The sequence below is a fragment of the Charadrius vociferus genome, unplaced genomic scaffold (assembly GCF_000708025.1).
Source record: "Charadrius vociferus isolate BGI_N301 unplaced genomic scaffold, ASM70802v2 scaffold434, whole genome shotgun sequence".
NCBI lineage: Eukaryota > Metazoa > Chordata > Aves > Charadriiformes > Charadriidae > Charadrius > Charadrius vociferus.
The window spans coordinates 195,658-216,775 of NW_009648154.1; the positions used below are offsets into that span (position 1 = coordinate 195,658).

The 21,118-nt window shown below is 37.8% G+C and overlaps 1 protein-coding gene across 1 annotated transcript in view; it reads left to right on the forward strand.

Moving 5' to 3' along the window:
* The first annotated feature begins 185 nt into the window (after positions 1-185).
* RIF1 (replication timing regulatory factor 1) overlaps positions 186-21,118 on the forward strand; it is a 33,681-nt gene continuing 12,748 nt past the window's right edge. Inside the window, exons 1-22 of the mRNA XM_009884032.1 lie at positions 186-195; positions 371-416; positions 1,457-1,535; positions 2,218-2,314; positions 3,799-3,929; positions 4,374-4,468; positions 6,429-6,618; positions 8,968-9,060; positions 9,163-9,301; positions 10,579-10,730; positions 11,500-11,620; positions 12,648-12,821; positions 13,074-13,184; positions 13,437-13,499; positions 14,374-14,474; positions 14,887-14,973; positions 15,966-16,039; positions 16,148-16,328; positions 17,355-17,462; positions 17,690-17,839; positions 19,297-19,396; positions 20,556-20,820. Coding sequence (XP_009882334.1) covers positions 186-195; positions 371-416; positions 1,457-1,535; positions 2,218-2,314; positions 3,799-3,929; positions 4,374-4,468; positions 6,429-6,618; positions 8,968-9,060; positions 9,163-9,301; positions 10,579-10,730; positions 11,500-11,620; positions 12,648-12,821; positions 13,074-13,184; positions 13,437-13,499; positions 14,374-14,474; positions 14,887-14,973; positions 15,966-16,039; positions 16,148-16,328; positions 17,355-17,462; positions 17,690-17,839; positions 19,297-19,396; positions 20,556-20,820 — 2,567 coding nt within the window. The remainder of the gene's footprint in view (positions 196-370; positions 417-1,456; positions 1,536-2,217; positions 2,315-3,798; positions 3,930-4,373; positions 4,469-6,428; positions 6,619-8,967; positions 9,061-9,162; positions 9,302-10,578; positions 10,731-11,499; positions 11,621-12,647; positions 12,822-13,073; positions 13,185-13,436; positions 13,500-14,373; positions 14,475-14,886; positions 14,974-15,965; positions 16,040-16,147; positions 16,329-17,354; positions 17,463-17,689; positions 17,840-19,296; positions 19,397-20,555; positions 20,821-21,118) is intronic.

Here is a 21,118-nt window from a genome sequence, read left to right on the forward strand (position 1 = left end):
GGGAGGTCTCTGTCCGGCCTGAAATTCGGGCGGTGGGGAGGGCTGCAGGGCTTGGGGCTGCGTGGCCGTTGGCTGGAGGTCGCAGGAAACCCGCCGGCATGGAGCGGGGGGAAGGCTTCTGGGGCTTCTGGGTGTCTGCTTGTCCCAGAGCCTCTCCTTTTACATTCTCTGGGGCAACTGCGGAGATGGCCGAAGGTATGTTGGGAAATAGTAACTTCTTCCCTACTGAAAGAAGCCATGCATTTTCGTTTATATGATTGGAAAGGTTAGGTTTGTTGTGGTTTTCGCGTTTTGGAATGATTGTGTCTTCTCTTAAATGCGTTTCCTTCTGGAAGGTACTTCTTAACCATGAGGTTCTACTTTTACCTAGATCTTTCGTTAGCGTATATATTCAAAGGCATTATCTCTTTCTATCGGTATCTCCCTTGAGTTCCTGCCTTTCAGTTTTGTAGTAACTTTTAAAGGTCTAGCTGCTTAGATATCAGTCATACTGATCGCACTACAAGATTTTACAAGCTTCCAGTAATAACTGATGAAAAAAACAGTCTAACGTAAAGATAGTGCTATGTGAAACTGGTAAGTGGACGTTTTATAGGATAAGTATAGCTTTTCTGTATGGATGTTCTTCGGATACATGCAAAGTAATCGCTGCTAGTTGTCAAACCAGACCTTAGTATAGCATACAAGTATCTAAAGGGTGGGTTGAAGGAGGATGGAGCCAGACTCATTTCAGTGGTTCCCAGTGACAGGACGAGGGGCAGTGGGCACAAGTTGGAACAGAGGAAGTTCCGTTCCACCACACGGAAACACTTCTTTCCGGTTGGGGTGGCAGAGCAGTGGCACAGGCTGCCCAGGGAGGGGGTGGAGTGCCCTTCTCTGGAGGTTTTCAAAACCCGCCTGGATGCAGTCCTGAGGGATGTGCTCTGGGCAGTCCTGCTTTAGCAGGGGAGTGGGGCTGGGTGAGCTCTAGAGGTCCCTTCCAACTCTGAACATTCTGTGATTCTGTTTTTTTCCTGGAGTGAGGAGCTTGCATTCTTCAACTGCTTTTGAGGAATGTGCTTTTTAAGCTGTTATATTTCTGTGGAAAGTATCTATAATTTTCAGCAGTCATTAAGGGTCTGCATATTAACTTTTAATGTTTTTATAAAAGTTGGTAAAATGTGAAAACCTGTTGATGTTTTTTACAAACACACAAACTGGGTCATTAGTCACTTCAGTTTTTCCGATATACTAGGAAGTATGTACTTTATAGTACGATATTTTACTGATATGTCAGACTAAACGTGGTGACTGGCGTTTTTGCTCTATAACTTCTTCACTGTTGTGTTTTTAGCTTTCTAAGGAAAGAAATGATTCTGTACTAGATAATGAATTGTGTATTAGAAGTTAAAAGTTATGTCATTTATAACATGTTTAACCTGTGAATATTGGTTGTTTTCTCTTCTGTTCCTTAAAGTCGCTTGACGGGTGAGGAAGGCAAAGAATTCACTGCAGATGTTAGAAGACACTTTCCTCAACTTTGCAAAGTGTTTAAGGTATGTCTTTCCCATTCAATTTTCTACACTTCAGTGAACAAAGGTATGTTGAGGTGGTCAAGGTCAGTGGCCATTGTAAGACCTGAATTCCAATTCACTTAATAAGAATTGAAGCTAGTGACATAGCAGTAAGGGTTTGTTGGAAAATGTATCTTCCATGGTACTAGAAATTACAACAGAAAAAATAAAATACAGGGTCTTGGATATGTTCAGGCAGTGTTATGCCATCAAAACTGATCTTTCAGCCAGAAAAGACACAGTGTGTTCTGCCTGCCGTTAGAAACACTTCAGGGAATTGGAATATGCAGTAAATGCCAAATTTTTTTTTGAAGATTAATGTAAAGACTATTCTTAGCCATCTTTTTTCCTGTCTGTTTTAGATATTTAAAAACAATTGGAGAGTGAAGTGATAGTACATTACAAGAAGTAAAAAACTTCGGATGTTTAGAACTTAATTCAGTAAAGATGTCTAAATTACAGAAACCAAAAATGTCTTCAAACCTCAAACTGTTTTATTGAGTTGGAGTGTATGTAATCAGGAAGGGTTTCCTACATGGGTGCATTTTTCATCAAGTGTTTGCTTTTGACAGCTCTTGCTTCATTAAGCAGAAGTGTTGGTACCAAGACAATACTGCACAACTACTTCTGTAAACTGAGACTTGTGTATACCTTTTCTTTTCAGGCACACATTTCTAGTCAAAACTCAGAGCTAAGTAATGCGGCATTACAGGCATTAGGATTCTGCGTTTTTAATTCAACTATTACATCTGAATTATCTGGTAAGCAAATCCGTGTGGATGCTGGTAATGTGTGTGTATATGTATATCCAAGTTCTTTATGTCTTTGTTAGTGTATACTTTAATTTTGACAAAGTTTACAGTTCCCAAATGGTGCATTGGTTTTGTTTCTAGTATGAGCAGTGTGATTAGTTGACTAATTCTGTCTCGTACAAAAAAAAAGGGCATTTTTTTTCATGCTGTCATACTGTTTTACTAACTTCTAGTTTCACTAAATGCTTTTTTAGCAGTTAGGTACTGTAATTAGTTTTGTGGAATTAGTAATCAAAAATACATCCAGGTGGAAAAAGAATGAAGAATGCTTTTTTTGTTTGTGGAATTTGGGTATGCATAGTAGTGCTTTTTGATGTTTTCCAGCCTTGACCTGGTGATTCCTGTCTGTTACATTAAATCATAGAATGGTTTGGGTTGGAAGGAACCTTTAAAGGTCATGTAGTCCAACCCCAAATATTGTGCTGGTAAATAATTGATATTTAACTAATCTCAAGTAATCCAAAATCATATGGCCTGCGTTCCTAGAAAGCGGCAATTACCTTTAACAAAAGGTTTTGCTGCTGAGAACTTGAGGCTCTGCATCCAGGTAAAAACACTGGATTTTGTTAATAGGGGAGAGCTAATGTCCATGTTTTACACGTTCCAGGGGTCAGGCATATATAACATGATCAGAAGCTGCTCAGTGTCAGCTGTGCATGTGTGTGTGTCAGAGGTTGTGTTGTGGTGGGAGGTGGTTAAGCTGAGGTTGCCCTCTGTGGGCCCAGAAGAAAATGTATGGTGGTTTGGCTGTTGTGCAGTGCCTTGATGGTGCCAGAGTCTATAGTGACTCTTCAGGTGGTAGTAACAAATGGCATACTGTCAATTATTCTTTCTTTTTCTTCTGAGGAGTGTTAAATACTCTTGGGCAAATGTTCTGGAATGGTCTTTATTAGAGAGAAATTTAACCTCGGGCAAGACTGAACAAAATCATACATGTGGATGGGCAGAGAGCATGTTTTCATGTGACTGCCATTCTGCTTATTGAAATTGGTTCTTTCAGTTCTTCTACTCAATTTTTCAGTGTGACTTACTTTCCTATTATGCATAATGTAGCCCGACCACACAGACATTATAACAGATGCCTCATTCTCATAGGAAATCATAGAATGGTTAGAGTTGGAAGGGACCCTGAAGATCATCTAGTTCCAAGCCCCCAGCCCTGGGCAGGGACACCCCGTCCAACCTGGCCTTGAACACCTCCAGGGATGGGGCAGCCACAGCTCCTCGGGGCAACCTGCCCCAGGGGCTCACCACCCTCCCCATCAAGAATTTCCTCCTAATGTCTGAGTTAAATCTACCCTATTTCAGCTTAAACCAACTTCTAGTTGAATGGATCTTTAATAATGTTAACTGAGCAAAATGATCCAAAACTTGCTAAGAAGCTGATTAGAAATGCCTGAACAGAATTTGAGTGCTGTGCGTTGTCTTTTCAGCAACTGAAATACGAGACTTGCTTTTAACGGTGAACAGTGTTGCTGTAAAAACTTCAGACAAAAACACTCGCACTCGGGCACTTTGGGTGATCTCTAAGCAGGCGTTTCCTTCTGAAATTGTTAAAAAGGAGGTAAGTGTCTTTGCTTTTCTTTGTGCATGGCCTGATTTCCCAGGGAGATGTGCAATCTCTTGGTCACCACTCAGTAGCTTTTGAATCTGAAGATCGTTTTCCTTCAAATTTGGCAGCCAAGTATAGGGCCTAAGTTCTCGGAAAAATTGTAAGGGCAGCTACAGAGGGAAAAGAGCCAACAAATTATTGCTTCTCTTGAGAGAGAAGCTGCAACGTGAGCAATTCTGTTAGAATACGGGAGCAGCATAGGGGAGAACTGGCGTGAATACTCCAGTTTGGTCAGTCTTGCTCTAACTTGCTCAGTTTGCTCTAATGTTAGAACTAGACCCAGTGTAATCTAAACACAGGCCACTGTTTTGGGAAACAAAATTTCATAATTCCATCTCCTCGTGGAAATATTTGTATTTAGGTGCTCATTGTAATGTTGTCCTCTTATTTCCTCAGGTGTCCACTATTATTTCTACCCTGGAAACAATACTTACTAAAGGAGATGTACAGTCTATGGTGGTTGAATACGAAGCACTAAATGTTATTATACGGTACATGCACTGCAATTTTGTTAAAATAGATGCTTGGTTTTTTTCGGCAAACTGTTGAAATAAAATCTTAGTGTCACCAAGTATTCTAAAGAAATTTTTGTTGAAAGCTCTTTAAATTGTTCAATATATTCAAGGCTGTTTTCCCACAGTGTTTTGTATTACAGTCAGTAGAAAGAACAGAGTGAAATGTTGTAAACTACCATCTCTGTCTTTGTCTCTTTGCCAGTGGTTCTCCTGAAACACTTAATTTTGAAAATATTCCATTAATGATAATACAAGAATTGGTTCTGACACAGAAAGTGGTCAATATTCGGATAAACTTTCATTGCTTTAATTTTTAATGGCTTATGAGGAATTATTTCCAAAGTCTCATGTGTGCTTCTCAAGTCGTGTTCTTAGATTCTAGCTTTTGTTTTCAGAATTTACCCGGTTGAGAAATCCTCAGCCATTATATGGATTTTTATTTAAAAATATCTCTCTATTTAAAAAGTTAAAAAAGCACCACGCTTTACAAATTTTACTGCAGTGTTTCTCTTAACACTGCTGAGGGTACTTCTTAGGACCAATACCAAGAATGTGTTGTTTTGGTCAGCAGTGCTAGAATAGTCAAATTTTATCTTTACTTAGTATTAATACTTATTAACTAGTAAAGAAATTTAATAATATGTTGAGCTTATATCTTTACACTTATTTAAATATTCTCTAAACGCTTTGCATCTGTTTTGAACTGCAAATCCATTTTGAAGTGCAGTAGTTGAAGCAGTAATTATTTGCTTATTTTATCTCTATTCTAGTACATCTGTTTTCTGTAGCAGAGAAGTTGGATAGTATAATTCACTTAGTATTTAGCAACTTCTTGCATTTGGCTAATTGTATGCTAATTTCTCTTTTGCAAATCAGAGATTCAGTAGACAATTGTTTTTGAAAAATTAGGCATTCTATTAAATGGTTTCTTTTAGTTATTTTGTGTGTGTGTGTGTATTTCTATAAAAAATCATTTTATATGTGTTTTTTTAAAAAGAATGTAGTTATCCTTAAAAGCAAGAGTTGTACCTGAAAATAATCTTTAAACAGATAACTGTGTCTCAGGCTGATTGACAGCCATGCTAAGACAATGCTCTTTTTCAGAAGTCAGGCTGCTGACAGATGTAGTGGAAAACCATTCTCTTCAACAGTGCTCGTTCTCTGTCTTCCATAAAATTATTTGAAAGGCAGCAGTTTTCGTCAGTGCAGCACACGCTTCATAGCTGTAGTGATGGGGATTTGACAAACCTGTACCAAAGAGGACGCTAGCAAAATTCCGTAACTTAGAAACAAGCTGGTTCCTACGGGCCGGTTTGAATACAAGCTGGGTACTCAGATTTCTGAAAGTCTCGTTGGCTTCCACGTGGGATGGTGTAAACATATGGAATTGTCTGTCAGACTGTGCTTTAACAGCTCAGGAATAGGGAGATAAGATAAGAACACTCGACTAGGCTAATTGAGTCTGTGCAAACCTGTGCTGCTTCAGGGTTTTGAGTTGTTTTTCAAAAGCAGGCATGTATTATTTTCAGCACGCATGGCCTGTTGGAGCTGGACTGGATTGCTGAGAACACACAAGGGATGGTTAATGTGCAAACTTTGTACTTGGTCACTGATAACGCGGTGATGGTGTGTTTCCTTCAGGCTTTCAATTCAGCTTGTTTGCCCAAAAAGTTGTGGCAGAATGGAAAGGACAGCTGTAAATGTCAGTCTGTTCTGCTTTTGGAGAGGTTTATCTGAAATAACACTTCAGCATTGCGGTTTTAAGTGAACTATCAAAATAGAATTGTTTAGAAAAATAAAAAATAGTTTAGAATGGTTTCCTGTAAATCATATGTTGGATTAGAGCATTTATTGGTGATACTAAGGCTATCTTTGAGTGTCTGAGCAGTATGTCTGTTGGAGATTTGTAATACTTCTGTTTGGTTTTTTGATCTAGCTTAATGGAGCAAACTCCAGCCCAGATGGGAGAAGAGGCTGTGAGGTGGGCAAAACTGATCATTCCTCTGGTCGTCCATTCAGCTCATAAGGTGCAGTTACGAGGTGCCACTGCTCTGGAGATGGGCATGCCACTCCTCCTCCAGAAGCAGCAGGAGGTAGCGGCTGTCACTGAGCACCTAATGACCACAGTAAGTGGAAATGCTGTACCTTTTTTCTGGACGCAACAGGAGTAGTAATCAGGGTGGGTGGTTGGTTGGGGGTTTTTTAATTTTACTACAGTCTAGATCGTGGCAGCAAAAAGCTACTGTGCATCAACAGCAACTTTTTGATGGCAGCAATTCCAGCAGAAAAATTGGTGTAACAGCGATGTAAATATAGGACAACTATTGGGAAAAAAAGTTTCTGACAAAAATCATTGATCAAGAAAATAACTTATTGGTTTTAAATGACTTTTATGCACCTATCTTGATAGCATTAACTCATAAATATCATTAAACTTTTATTGTCTCTTAAAGAGAATTTGCTTACCAATCTAGAATCAGCAGAACTTGGTGTGGCAGTAACTCATGTCATCTAGCTTGGCTTCCTACTCAAAACAGGGCTAGCTTCAGAGTTAAGGCCAGGTTGCTTAGGGCCTTGTCCAGTTGAGGTTTGAATGTGTTAAAGGATGGAGATTCTACAGCCTGTCTGGGCAGCTTGTTCCAGTGCTTAACCACACTCACGGTAAAAATAGGATTTGCCTTGTTGAAACTTGTCTGTTGCCTCCAATCCTTTCTTTCAGTACTTCTCTGAAGCATCTGACTTCTTCCAGCTATAAGTAGTGGAAGTCTGCAATTACGTTCCCTCCCACCCCAAGCTAAACAAGCCTAGCTCTTCTGTCACGAGCTCTGTCCTTAAACCATCTTAGTGGTGACCCTCTGCTGCATTCGCTCCAGTTTGCCAGTAGCTCTGTTTTTGGCACAGTATTCAAGAGATGATCTGATGAGTACCAAGTAGAGGGGTCAGTTCTCTTGAGTTGGTTCTTGTGCTTTTCCTGGTGCCGTCCGGTATGCAGGAGCACATTCCTGACTTCACCTTAGAATTCTGGTGCCCCACCTCTTTTTCTGCAGAGGTCTTACATAGCTCGTGAGTCCTCAGTGGGTAATAGGACACGGGGTTTGTCTGTCCCAGGTATAGGACTTTGCCTTTGAATTCTGTGAGGTTTCTGTTAGTCCATTTTTCAAGCTTGTAAACATCCCTGTGAATGGTGGCCCTGTCCTTCAGCGCATCAGCTGATGTTTTCCCTCCCATTGTTGATTGTGTTAAATTGTATCAGCCCCTGTCAACCCTTTCTAACTTGTACACAACCTGGGCTCTGAACTGCTAACCACCAACATTTGAGCCTAACAGTCCAGCCACACACCTTGTAATCTGACTAACTAGTTTGTATCTCCCCAGTTAAGCTACAAGGACAGTAGAGGAGGCTGTCCAAAGCCTTGCTAAAGTTGGAGTGGAGAAATCTGCCCTCCCTTGCATCTGCAAAACCAGACATTTCCTCATAGAAGTCAGCTTGGAAAAGCAGGTTTTGCCCATAGTGAAACTATGTTGACTGTTCGTAAGGACCGACTTGTTCTTCCATTTGCCTAGAAATGGCTTCTGAGGGATTTTGCTCTATAATTGTTCCAGGCACGGGAGTAAGATTGGCTAGCTTGTAATTCCCCCGATCTTCTCTTTTATGAGGTTTTTTGGGGGTGTGTTTTTTTGTTTTTCCCTTGGAAGTGAGCAGAAAATTCGTCTTGCTCTACTCCATCGTTGGACATCTCTACCAGTTGCAGTGACCTCTCAAGAAATAATAGCGTGGCCTCATTGTGTCATGAGCCTTCTCTTTCAGCATCTTTGGATACATCCTGTAGAGTTCCATGGATTTGTATATGTCAAGTTTACTTTAGTTGTCCCCAACTCAGTTCTTCTCTACTATGGGTAGTACCTGTATGCCCAGCAACAACAATAATGGGAGACAGATGTTGGAGGTCTGAGAGTAAAGATGGAGGCAAGAAAGGCATTGAGTACCTCAGCGTTTTCCATATCCATTAAAAGATTCCCTGCCCTATTCAGCAATGGCCCCCTTGGTCAGTTTGATGAAGCTTTTCATGTTCCCCTTTGCTTCCAGGACTGGAGGCTGGCTTATTTTGCCTTGTTCACTTCTGAAGTGAAGTATGTTTACAAAGAAACCTAAACAAACAAGGTGGTTTTTAGGGTCACAGTGTATTTTCACTTGAGAGTTAGATAGACTACAAGTGTTTAAGGAAATGGATTTTGATTTGTTGGCTGCCACTATCAGAACAATTGAAATCAACTTCAACTAAGAAGGTAACAAGATGGTAGCAACATTCAGCTGATTTGTCGGCAAATGCTGTGTGGTACAGAATTAAATCCTTCTGATCTAGAAATAGCATAGTTCCGGGTTGGTTGTGTCTTCAGACATTGGTACGAGTATGTAGTATTTAGAATACTTTGAATGTATTTCTTGTAGAAATTATGTTTCTTTCTGTCTGCAGAAATTAATTTCAGAGCTTCAGAAATTGTTTTCTACAAAAAATGAGACTTACGTGTTAAAATTATGGCCGCTATTTGTCAAGTTACTTGGAAAGGTAAGCAGAAAAGCGGTGAGTTTTACAATGATGAATCTCTAGGGAAGGATTTTTTTTTTTTGACAACGCAAATACCTTAATTCTGAACTTCTTTATCTTCAGACTCTGCATCGTAGTGGCAGTTTTATCAACTCATTGCTGCAACTGGAGGAACTTGGATTTCGTAGTGGCTCACCAGTGGTAAAGAAAATAGCCTTCATTGCATGGAAGAGTCTAATAGATAATTTTGCTCTAAATCCAGGTAGATTTAAAAAAGTTAACCTGAATTGTTTTGACTACTGTCACTTTACATAAGTGGAAGAGAATATTCTGTCTAATAGCAGTCAATACTGTGTACATACCATTGGATATACACACAGTATATCTGTGGTATGTACATAGTGCTGTATACTCTGTATCTACATAAGTAAAATTCAAGTTTTGTGGGTTTTTTTCAAGGAAAAGTGACAGTTTGATCAGTAGTTCTATCTTATTTTTTCTGCTAGGAGAAATGAATAGAATAAAATGAAAAACCTTTGATTTGTAATGCTTTAATTGATCCAATCAGCAATGAAATAGAGACGAAAACATTCTGTAGATCTTATTTCAGACTGTGTGGGTTAATAGGAGAAGAGCGATGCTTCGGGATTCTAGAGGTGTTAAAAAAAGTTGCTTTAAAGGTATAACTGAGACCTGAGCAAGTCTTCTGAGTGTAGCCTGCGTCAAAACACACAGTATTTATTTTTCACCTTGATTGTGCTTCTTACTGTGTGTCCTGAAAGCTAAATGTGGACATTTCTTAGTTGAGCTGAATTTAACTTAAATTGTCATTTTAATTTGTTTCCAATCATTGTTTTCCATAAATTAATTAACAAAGAATTTGATTCTGTCAGAAAATAAAATCCCTGGCACAACTGGCATTTGTTGTGTGTGTTCCAGTGTGGGTAGTGAGGATTGCAAACTGCGAAAGCAGTCTCTGTCGGTGGCGTAGGAATCGCAGGTGGGCAGGTTCTGATGCTGCTGAGCTGGCTAAAAGTTGTTCTCTTCGTTGAACACTTGCATAGGCTTGAGCAAACTTCTGTCCAGACGTGCTGTGCTATTACTGCTTCTGTGGTAAATGGTCATTTGCAGCCTCTGAATACTCTGAGATCACTTATTCCTATCCAGTGGTAATGCACGTATATGTGAAGTGTCTGGTTTTTCTTTTACTGTGGCAGATAGGGCTCTCTGGCACAGCAAGCAGGAGTGAATTTCCTCATACCTTATGTTGGTATTCGGTAGATTTCATTTCAGTCTTGGGATTGGAAAGAAATACTTGCTATTTCCAGGATTGTTCTGGACAACAATTAGAGCAGTAAAATAGTCTGAAAGGTTGGTGCATTTACTATGTATTGTAGTTTTGCAAATTGTTGTTAATTGAATTGTAAGCTAAAATACAATAGGAAGAAACCTATTGGTTTAAAAATTTTCCTTTTTTGTTGTTCTGTGATTTAAGTATTTATTTGTGTGGCTTAAAAATATGCTTTTTTGGTCTTCAAGATATATTGTGCAGTGCTAAAAGGCTGAAATTGCTAATGCAGCCACTGAGCTCGATCCATGTGAGAACAGAGGCTTTGGCACTGACAAAACTGGAGGTCTGGTGGTATTTACTCATGAGGCTGGGACCTCAGCTGCCTGCAAACTTTGAACAGGTAACACAACTGAAGATAGTCATAGCTTCACACATCTTTCTTCTTAGCTGATTATACTAAGTCCCATCTTTGTTACTGTAACTTATTCTGTACCTGCTCTGTCCTCTAGTTTATTATTAAAATAGGGCTGTCTTAAGGAACCAAATCTGACTTGTGTGTTTGCGTGCTGTGTGCCTGTGTGTTTGTATATAGCGGGAATGCTTGGGACTATATGTACAATCTTTTTAAAGTTCCAAGGGATTTGAGAGCCTATCTGCATGTCATGCTAGCATCTTGCTGAAAATCTCCAGTGAGTGTGCAGCGATAGTAAACATAAGCATGTTGTATAAGGACTGCTTTGTCCTTTCGCCGTGCAAGTGTATGCTTTGGAAATTCTGCTGTAGAAACATACTAAAGAGATGCATGGAGAAAGTCATCCAGGTGTTTCATTACTATGCGCATTATAACTGGAATGAACATAATGTTTCTATTAGGCTTCTGAATTTCATTTAATTAAACTTCAGGATGGGAGCAAAGGAAAAAAGATTACCTTTTTAGATACGGTACAGTTGGATCATTCTAATGAGTTTTTGTTTAATCTAGCCATTTCTAATTCCTGTATTGGTATGCATATTATACAGCATCTTAAAAATATAGTTTTAAGTACTCAGAAACTCTAAAACACTTATTGTGAACAACAGTACAGGCTGTGATGTTTGAAACGTGGTTCTTTGTGGCTTATGGCTTGTTTGTCATAACCTGTTTTCACAGCAGTTTGATATCTTTGCAGGTTTGTGTACCGCTAATCCAAAGTACTTTAAGTCTAGATTCTTCTGCTGCGTTGCAAGGAACGCCTGTACGTGTATCGGCCAACCAAAGTTTAGCCTTGGCAACCCCTGCACAGAAATCAGGTATTAAAGTACAAACGTGTTTCCAACGGTGTACTAGATGCAGCGAGTAATCTGTTCAACATGTTGATGCTTTTTCATTTGCAATGTATTATTATTGAAAATTATTTTTTCTGCATGTTCATTGTAGAGCTCTGAGGTGATTTACATTGGATAAAACTAGGCTGTTGTAGTCAGTATTTCAAGTTTACAAAATCATGCTAATCAAATTGTGTTGAGGACCAATTTTAATGTTCTGAATTGTGTTCTCTTTTGCAAGGGAGCATTGGTTTGAAACTTAGTTTTTTGTGGATTCATATATGTGCTATTTATATACGACATTCTCATTTCTATAGCATTTCTAGTTTCTGCCTGAGTAGTAGCCCGGTGATCATAATACATCAATAATTCTGATATGTGAAATCACACCTATTTTAACTTTACATCTAAATGCCTGAGATAGAGTTGCCTCTCTTCCTTCTCTGTGTGGAAAGCCTAATATTCTCAGCTTGTGTAAGCCTAGACTGCTGTCATTAGAAGCCTCAGGTATGTTGTGGAAGTGTCCTAGATGTGTAGATCTTCCTTTGTTCCCTTTTTTTTTTTTTTAAAAACGTTCACCTTAGTTCTGTGAGGTCATAACTGAGGTTTGCACATGAGACCTCTTGTGTTCAGTGTAAAAGTTTCTAATGGAAACTCTTTTGTAGCAGTAGAGTTACTATATAACGAGTAAATAGTGTAGCATGTCACTTGCTCTGTAACCACAGTTTCCACGGAGGCTTCTGTTGCCAAAATAGCTTGGCATCTGAGACTTTGCAACCTTTGAAAGATATTTCTATTTTCAAAATACGTGGCTATGACTGTGATGTTAAACGCAACTTAATAGGAGTGTGTGCTAGATACCTGTCTGGCTGCTAGCGGTCCCTTTTAGCCAATGCTATTCTATGATTTGTGCTTTTCATGTTGACTTTGGGATTTCGGTCTGTTGGATCTTTTCTTTCACTTGAGTGCAGGTGAAATATGAGACAATGTATTTTTTCTCCCCTCGCTCTAGGTCCTTACCCCTTTGCAAATACAGGCACACCAAGGATGAACTTGAATTCTAGTACAGCAGGAGTGGTGGTGATTCCTTCCATTCAGCTTTTGGGAATTGAGATGCTGCTTCATTTCTTGATGGGACCAGAAGTTTTAGATTTTGCTAAGCAAAACAAACTTGCACTTAGTTTAGGTATATGATTTGTATTTTTTTTTTAAAGTACTCTTGCATAATTTGAAATTACCAACGTTGCTGGATTTCAAGATGTCTATTAGCATGAAGTGCTTTGAACATTTAAAACTGTTAGTTGTCATCTTTGATATTGGAAGTTTTTTTTAATGTTAAATGATGTCAGTACACAAATACTTGATTTTTTTTTTTAATTATCTTACCAGTAGACTGCAAAATAAGAGATTTACAGAACATGTTTTTTTGTCCTCCTAGAACCTCTCCAGTACCCACTGATCAGTAGCCCTTCTTTCTTTTGTAAGCATGCCAGCACACTTATAAATGCAGTTCAGGATGGCTTTATTGCAATTGGAAAAGAAGTTCCTGGTAAGAATTTAGTGGTGAAATTTGATTTCTTCTCTGGAAAATAAAGTGGGGGAGGGAAACCTAATTAAAAGTAACCACTTTCAGTGATATTCCAGTATTGATGTTAAATAGAACTGGTCTGACATGGTTTGAAAGCTTATGTCACTTCTGGCTTACGTCAGAGTCTGTTGTTTAACACAGTTTGTATTTTAACTGCAAGTTTGTTTAATGTTTTTATTACAAACTGAATAAAGATGTTTTGCTGTCTTGTAGATTGTATGCTGAATGTTATATGGAAGGACATAAATGGATATGTAAAAACAGCTATTGAATCAGGTAAAAAGTTGTTCGGTCTTTTTTTGTCATTGCTGACCAGTTAGAGGGGTTTTTTTAAGACTAGACCTTAAGTATTATTTGCTTCATTGCTGGTAAAACTTGGTTTTAGGCATCATCTATATCTGTTTTTGAAGCAACAACTGATATTTTTCATGATGCCTACATCTTTGTGTGACAAATACAAAATCATACTGATCTAATCCAGTGAGGTTTATTGGGGAAGGCACAGTAGCGTATGACCGCAGGTGTATTGCACGTAGCAGTTAAGACATAAAAGCACTTTAACTGCTTTCTTACTGAAGAAAACTTTCCATTTAAAAAAAGAATCCCACCCTAAGTCTTTGATATTGAAACATTCAGTGTATTACTCAAATAAGTATGAAGTCTTTGTTATGTGACTGTGGCTGCCTTTTTTCTTTAATTAAATTTTATTTCATAGTAAAGTATAATGCCCTTACAGAAGTCCATTACTCTGTACAGGCTTTGAAAGAACAGAAAGTTCTTAATAACGAAGTTCTTATATTGAATGATCTAACTGAAAAGCATAAGAGAAATGAAGTGCATGGCTTGGATGAATGCAAAATTTCACAACTTTTTTTTTAGCATGTCAAAGTTAAGGTGGTTAACGATGCAAGGGGGTTTCCATTTTGCCAATGAAAATGAGTTTGGTTTTTTTTTTTTAATTTAAACTTAGTTTCGGTTACACTGTTCTTCAGAGCAGAGACTTGGTATCTGAATGTATTAGGTATTTGATCTGTGTTTATGGATATATACAGATTTTTTTTGACCTCACAGTACGTTGTATAAAAGTTTTGAATGATGGTCAGTGACCATTACTTCATTCTGCTCCAACTGCAAATATGCTTTGTTTTAGGAAATAAGAAAGAAAAGCAAGGGTCAGAAATACTGACTATGTTGCTCCAGGCCTTAAAAAACACTGTTACATCAAATTCTCTTCCTGTGCAGAAAATACTGGTAAGTTGGGTGGGTTTGTCTTGTTTTTTAAATCTCATTTCTTTTTGATGGTCTAGATTCTGATTGGTAGCAGGCTTTTGCATCGAACTGATCAGAATGGTCTCTTTAAAACAGACAACTTTTTTGGTGTAAACTAAGTTTTGCAATTCTTATCAGATAGTGTAGTGTTGCTTAAGGGTTTCTTTCTTTAAGTGTTTTTCAGATTTATCAGCAGTGTTCTCATAATTGAGTATATGGTTCTCCTACCAGAACCATCTGCTTCTAAGGACAGTTACTTTCACAATGGGTTTTTTTTTTCTTTTTACTAAAGGGAAGCAATTGTTATAATTTTGCTTTTGTTTGTGGTGTTATTTAAAATATTAGGACATTCAGGAAAAAATGCTTACATGTTTTCCTTTTCTCCTCTGCTTAGTCTCTCATTGATATTACTGTTAAGGAATTACCTTCAAAAGTATTGGGATCACCAGCTTATCAGGTTGCTGATATGGATCTTCTAAATGTAAGTCTGACTTTATTCCAGAACTTTGTCTTTATGCTGAACTGTATTAGGATGCCGTATTTGCACAAACGTGCAGAGCACTTCATAAGTGGTTAGATCCAGACCTTTCAGGAAATCCTATTATTCCATGTTCCAGAAAGTAGACTTTGTTTCCAGCTCTCACTTCTGATAAGTGCTGTAACAGTCTATAGCTAAAAAGGGATATGCTGAAAGTACTGTAATAATGAAAGAGGATTTCTCATGTTCAGGTCATGATTTAGAATACAGGTTGCAGCTACTTTGGGGGGAGACTGCACAGTCAGGCTGTGTAAGTACTATGTATATACTGAAACACGATGTTTTGGGGAAATGTTCTGAAGTCAACAAAGTGAAGTACTTTAAAGGAAAGTAGAAAGTGTTACTCAGGAAAAATCAAACGCAGAGAAGCAAAGCGGGGAATATCATGCTAGACAGCATTATTTCAGAAAAAGTTCAGAAGTCATAGTGAACTAAAGCCTCTACTTACTGCCCATAATCTACTGCATCAAAAGTGGTGGTATTCTGTAGTAGTGAGACCTATGCCATTCTGCTTTGGTCCTAATGAGCCCTAACGGGAGTGCTGTACTGTGTTCTGTGTACAGCGTTGGAAGGGAGAAATAGATGATGGCAATCTAGAAAATAACAACAAAAAATAACCTGTGAGAAAAGGCTGAAATGACAGTTTTTTGTGTGTGTGGTTTTTGTTTGGGCAGACTGAGTAGGAGCATGCTAGCAGTTAGGTTTCTTAAAAGTTTAAAAGGTTTAGAGATTTTTTAGAATTGGGTGATAATGAGCTCTTCTCCTGCATGAACCAGTAGACAGGGGGCAGTGTTAGAATTGACAGTTTTTGATAACTTTTAATAATTGCAAATTCCTGGCTTACAGTTAAATACAGTATATAGATAGATACCCATGTAAATGAGGCATTTGATAAATGTATATGTTGTTTTGACCTCTTAAATTTCTCTTACAAGGGAACACCGGCTTTGTTCTTAATTCAGCTGCCTTTCCATAATAACCTCTTGGAATCCTGTGTAACAGATGAGAGGTATGTGGGGGTGTTTGTTTATAACGACTTTCCCATAGAAGACTTCACAGAAGTTATTCCTAACTTCAGCTGAAAGAAGTATCTTACCTGTTTTCCTTTCTTCCCTAGATTCTTTGTAATTCTAGCAACGCTTGTGGGCTTTGTTTTGTCTGGGCCTACGTCTCCATTGGCTTTCAGTGAATCTGTGATCGACATTCTTAATCAGAGTGCAAACCAAGTGGAAAATAAGGAGCATCTTTGGAGAATGTGGAGTATTGTTGTTAATCCGCTAACTGAATGGATTAATCGGGTATAGTGGTTCTTTGTTATCTTCCCCATCCTCCCCCAAAAAACACAGGAAAACTTTGTGCTGATCCTTTATCTTAATGTATTTTTAGGAATTATGTGGCTTGAGGTGATAGTAAAATTAAATATTTAAGCCTTGGTAGTATTTGTGAAACTAGAGTGTGTGCAGCTTTTTTTTTTTTTTTTTTAAAGTCCCTGAGTGGAATATGAACACTTGCAGTGAGGTAGGATAAAGAGCACTAGTGGAGTGGTGATCCAGAGTGTGGTTTAAAGTGATTCCAGTCAGTAAGAATGATCCCTCTTAAGTACAGTGTCCAGTATAGTATCAGGAATGTTTTCCTCCTTTTTAAAGTTTATAAACATGTTTATAGATGTGCTTCAAGCCTTTGCTCCTTGGCATAGTCTTGCTGCTGCAAAGGATGGAAATCTGCCCTCCAGGACCTGTTAACTTTTAAATACCAAGAGACTTGTTTGCTTTATGTGAAAATAGGATAAATACCAAGTTGTGACGTTGAGGGTGTAATTAGAACAGTGTTTCTCACTAATGATAGACTTCTTGATTGGAAGCCCTACTGAAAGCCATATAAATGTAATATTCAACAGGTTCTGCAGATTACTCACTAGAAGTACATTGACTGTAATGTCGGAGTTGTTGAACTAATCCTCATGTAGTCATTAGACCTAAAAATCTTAGAATTTATGAAGAAAGTTTTAGGTGCTTTAAGTAGGTTGCTGTCATCACTTATTGCTACTGAAATAAGTAAAAAAAAAAAAAAAAGACATGACGTTTTCTAACTGTTTTTATTCTTAGAATTAAACTATTTGGAATTTAGAAACAGTGCTTTTTATCTCTTTAAATAGTAGAACCAGCTTGAACTCTTGAAAGAACTGAGAATGGATAATTTCAAAATGCCACTGACAATTTAGCTTGCACAGATCTTACATACAAAGCCAATGTATTTAAAACCAGCCTTTCTTGTCATCTAAATTTTGCAGCTTCATTACTCAGAAAATTGTTTTCTCATTGCAGACTAATGAAGTAAATCAGGGTGATGCACTGGAACACAACTTCAATGCTGTTTATAGTGCATTGTTGCTACCCGTATCGCATATCTTTCCCGTTCGTGAATTTCCACAGGTAAACAGTGAATGCATAATGTTGATTAGAAACAATGTGGGGTTTATAATAACTATGAAGTACTATCAGAGTAGAGTTTGTTACCAATATGTACGTACATTGGCCCACTGCTCCAGGGCTGGAATTCTCGAGTTACATAGGTTTTGACAGAAGAAGAAAACATTAAGCAAGTTTTTATCTCTGCACAGACATTGATATTTATAAACTTTTTCTTTCTGTTGTTAAAGCCAACTATGAAATCCTTGTTGCGCACTTGGTCAGACCTGTATAGAGCATTTGCTCGCTGTGCTGCTTTAGTTGCAACAGCAGAAGAAAACCTATGCTGTGAAGAACTTTGTGCCAAAATAATATCTGGGCTAGAAGGTGAAACTCCAGTAGTGAGTATAAACCAGTGATATTGAACTATATAAATACTTAAGCAGATTTTTTTTTTTAATTAGATATAAGAACCTATTGTAAAGTCTAATGTAGTACTTTCTATAATGTAAAGTGCTTTGGATGAGACTTAGATAAAGCCATAACAAAATTCTTTTTACTAACGGGAGTTGGAGTTGATCTAGAAATGGATTGAAATAAGAGAGTAAAGATAATTATAAAGCTTAAATATTGAAATAGCAGTTAAGTAATCTTTGGATTTGTCTTCTAATTATTTAAGTAATCATGGTTTAGTGAATGTCATGACGATAAATATCATTTGTCCAGTTGAGATGTGTGTATATATAAAGTAACTTTGGGTTGAATTAACAAATACCACAAAACAAGGCATTTTGACTAGGAAGGAGGACAGAGTAGCACTGTAGCATTTAGAGGGCGTACCTTGCTATATTCCTGGTACCGTCAACCTTGCACACTAAAATGTAAGGACTTGACTTCTAAAGCTTTACAAAAGAGAAAGCTTTTGAAAGGGGAAGCCTTTACAGTATCTGTCTTGCCTGTTTGCAAGTCCACATCACATGGGCAGATGGAGTGTCTGTAAGCGTTGGTGAACATTAGCTTTGGAACATAAAATCTTTCGTGCTTCAAAGTTGACTGTCTTTTGAAAAAATACTGTGAAAGTAACAAATAGGAAACAGATAAGAAACAAACATGGAATCTGAAAACGTGGAATTTGGAGGATTACATCATCATAACTTCTGATGCTGCTGTATCCTGATGATAAACTTCAATTTTCAAAAATTAATAATTATTAAGCAAGACAAACTTAGCGATTTAGAGCTTCAGTATATAAGTTACATTGAAACTAAATGTTCTTTTTGGCCCACAATATCAATGTTCCTTTTCAAAGCAAGTTTTGTTTTATTTAGAAGAATTTGTGATGGATTCGGGGTGGGGGGCACGACACCTTCACCCATCTTTTTGTGTGTACTAGAAATGGATGGTGCTTCCTGAATGTTAATGACAACCTTATTGTTATGCCTACGGTGACTTGCCTGAAAATCAGGCTTTGTACAATAACTGAACTTTAAGCACACACTGACTCTTGGTAATACATTTTGTTGGACAGCTAGTACCTTGAACCTTAATACTTTTGATGCATCTTCTTAAACCGAACACCTTCTCACAGCTTCCTGTCGCTGTTTTGCTTCTTTAGATAGTGTAAACGCTTATGTCTTATTTGTATAGAATGGGAAGGCTCAATCTTCATTTTCTGTAAATGTGTGAATTTTTAAATGTAATCTTATCTGAGTCTTACCTGGTAATGCAGCCAAATTTCATCCACTTTTAAATTTAAAAGCTGTTTGCATTGCTGTCCTGAATGGCCGGGGGTGTGTGTGGGGGGGTCTGTCATTGTTGCTCTTTTGGGCTTTGCTGATGACTTCTGTTTCCTCCTCAGATGTTTTCAATGATGGATGGTCTCACCCATATTATATCAGTTATGGTTGACTGCATCAACTTTGCACCATATGGTACTAAATATCAGCCAAAAAATAGATGTAAGGAAATACTTAAATAATGGGGGATTCTGTCGCTTTCTTCCGGAGTTGGTTGAAAACTAGAGTTGTTGTAGATGCAGAAGTGATCACTGTCAGATATCAGTGGTCTGTATGTGCTACACATAGTATCTAACCACTGAAGGGGTTGACAAAATAAAAAAAAAAATCAGAAAAATGAACTAAAAATATCATGCAGAGTGCATATTTGAGTATCAGATGTTTTCTACTAGTTGAGTAGTTACTGTGCAGCTTGACAAAAGACATCTGAAGTTGATGTAAACATTGAGGCCACTTTTCAGTTCAATAAAACACGGCTGGTTTCTGAAGCTGTGTTTGATATTGTGGCTGTGATTTCATTTTTGCATGTGAAATCTGCTTTTGCTTTGTTCAGATGTAATCTGAAGCAGTAATGGTTGATCATAATGCACAGTCTAATTGTATAATACTTGCCTAAAACTGATGATAAACTGTGAACATAACATTTGAAAGGCTACGGCTCCTAAAGCTGCTTTGCATAAAATAGTTAACAGGTTTAACAGAAGACAAAAGGTCATTCTATGTAAAATGTAGTTTTGTTTCCTTCTCCCACTTACAACTACTAAAGCTGAAGAAATAATTTACAGAATAATGTAATTCAGTGTAGAACTTGAAGTGTTTCTCTGCCCCGTATGAATTTGTTAAAGTAGTAAGATATTGTGTTGGACTGCTGAAAGAATGAACTGCTTTAATTGGAAATGCTGATGAGGAAAAACATGATGGAAACTTCACTTACAAATAAATAAATGAACTAATAATACTTGATACTTCCCCTTCCCTCCCTCCTCTTCCAGAATTTATGGCTATCGGGCAGTATCTGGAGAGTGGCTGCTATCCTTTTGCAAGCAGGCACCAAAGATACTTAAAAGCATAGTCATTTGTGTGACCAACCATAAATCAGAGGAATAGGAATCATATCTGTAGTGGGATGATAAAATTACACATTAAAAATGAATGTCTCCTATTAGGCCTGGTTTTAACCTATTTGTATGTAGATATACTTTGGGAATCAAAGTTTTGTTTCTCACGTAGACAAAAAGTTCAGATGTCTTTTTGTTGTAATTCATGTTGGTTAGATAGGAAGAAAATTTAATTTTTTATTTTTTTTTTTTTTTAATGTTAGCTCCACAGACACCAACAGATTGGTCTAAGAAGAAAAAGGAACCTCTTGGAAAGCTTGCCTCTCTATTTAAACTCCTGGTGATGTTACTAAACTCTTTCCATGTGTTCAGTTCCAAAGAAATCTGTTCAGAAACATTGGTCTCTGTAGGTCCTTCAATTATTGCTATTCTTCACAACATCATCAGCCACGTTTCATTGCCTTCAGTGATTGGGACTATGTTTGCAATTTTTTCAAAACCCCTGGCAGTGTTCTATGAAAAAACAAAGTGAGTATTTTAAGAATGGTTGGAAAACTGGATTCATTGTATTGCTGCATATTGGGGAAATTGTGTGGTTTGTAGCAAGCGGTGTATTTGAATATAGCTCAAGGATTTTCAGAGCTTTGGCACTAATACACTAAGAATTTGCAACTCCTGCCAAGTCTCTTGCCTTGAGAACACCGTGTATTTCACTAGATTCTGCCTGGTTAGTCCATACTAATTTTGTAGTGCGTCCAAACGCAGCAGAAAGAATGGGTCTGTAAGGCAGGCGCTGCGAACTTGCCGTTTTCTACAATTCCCGCAT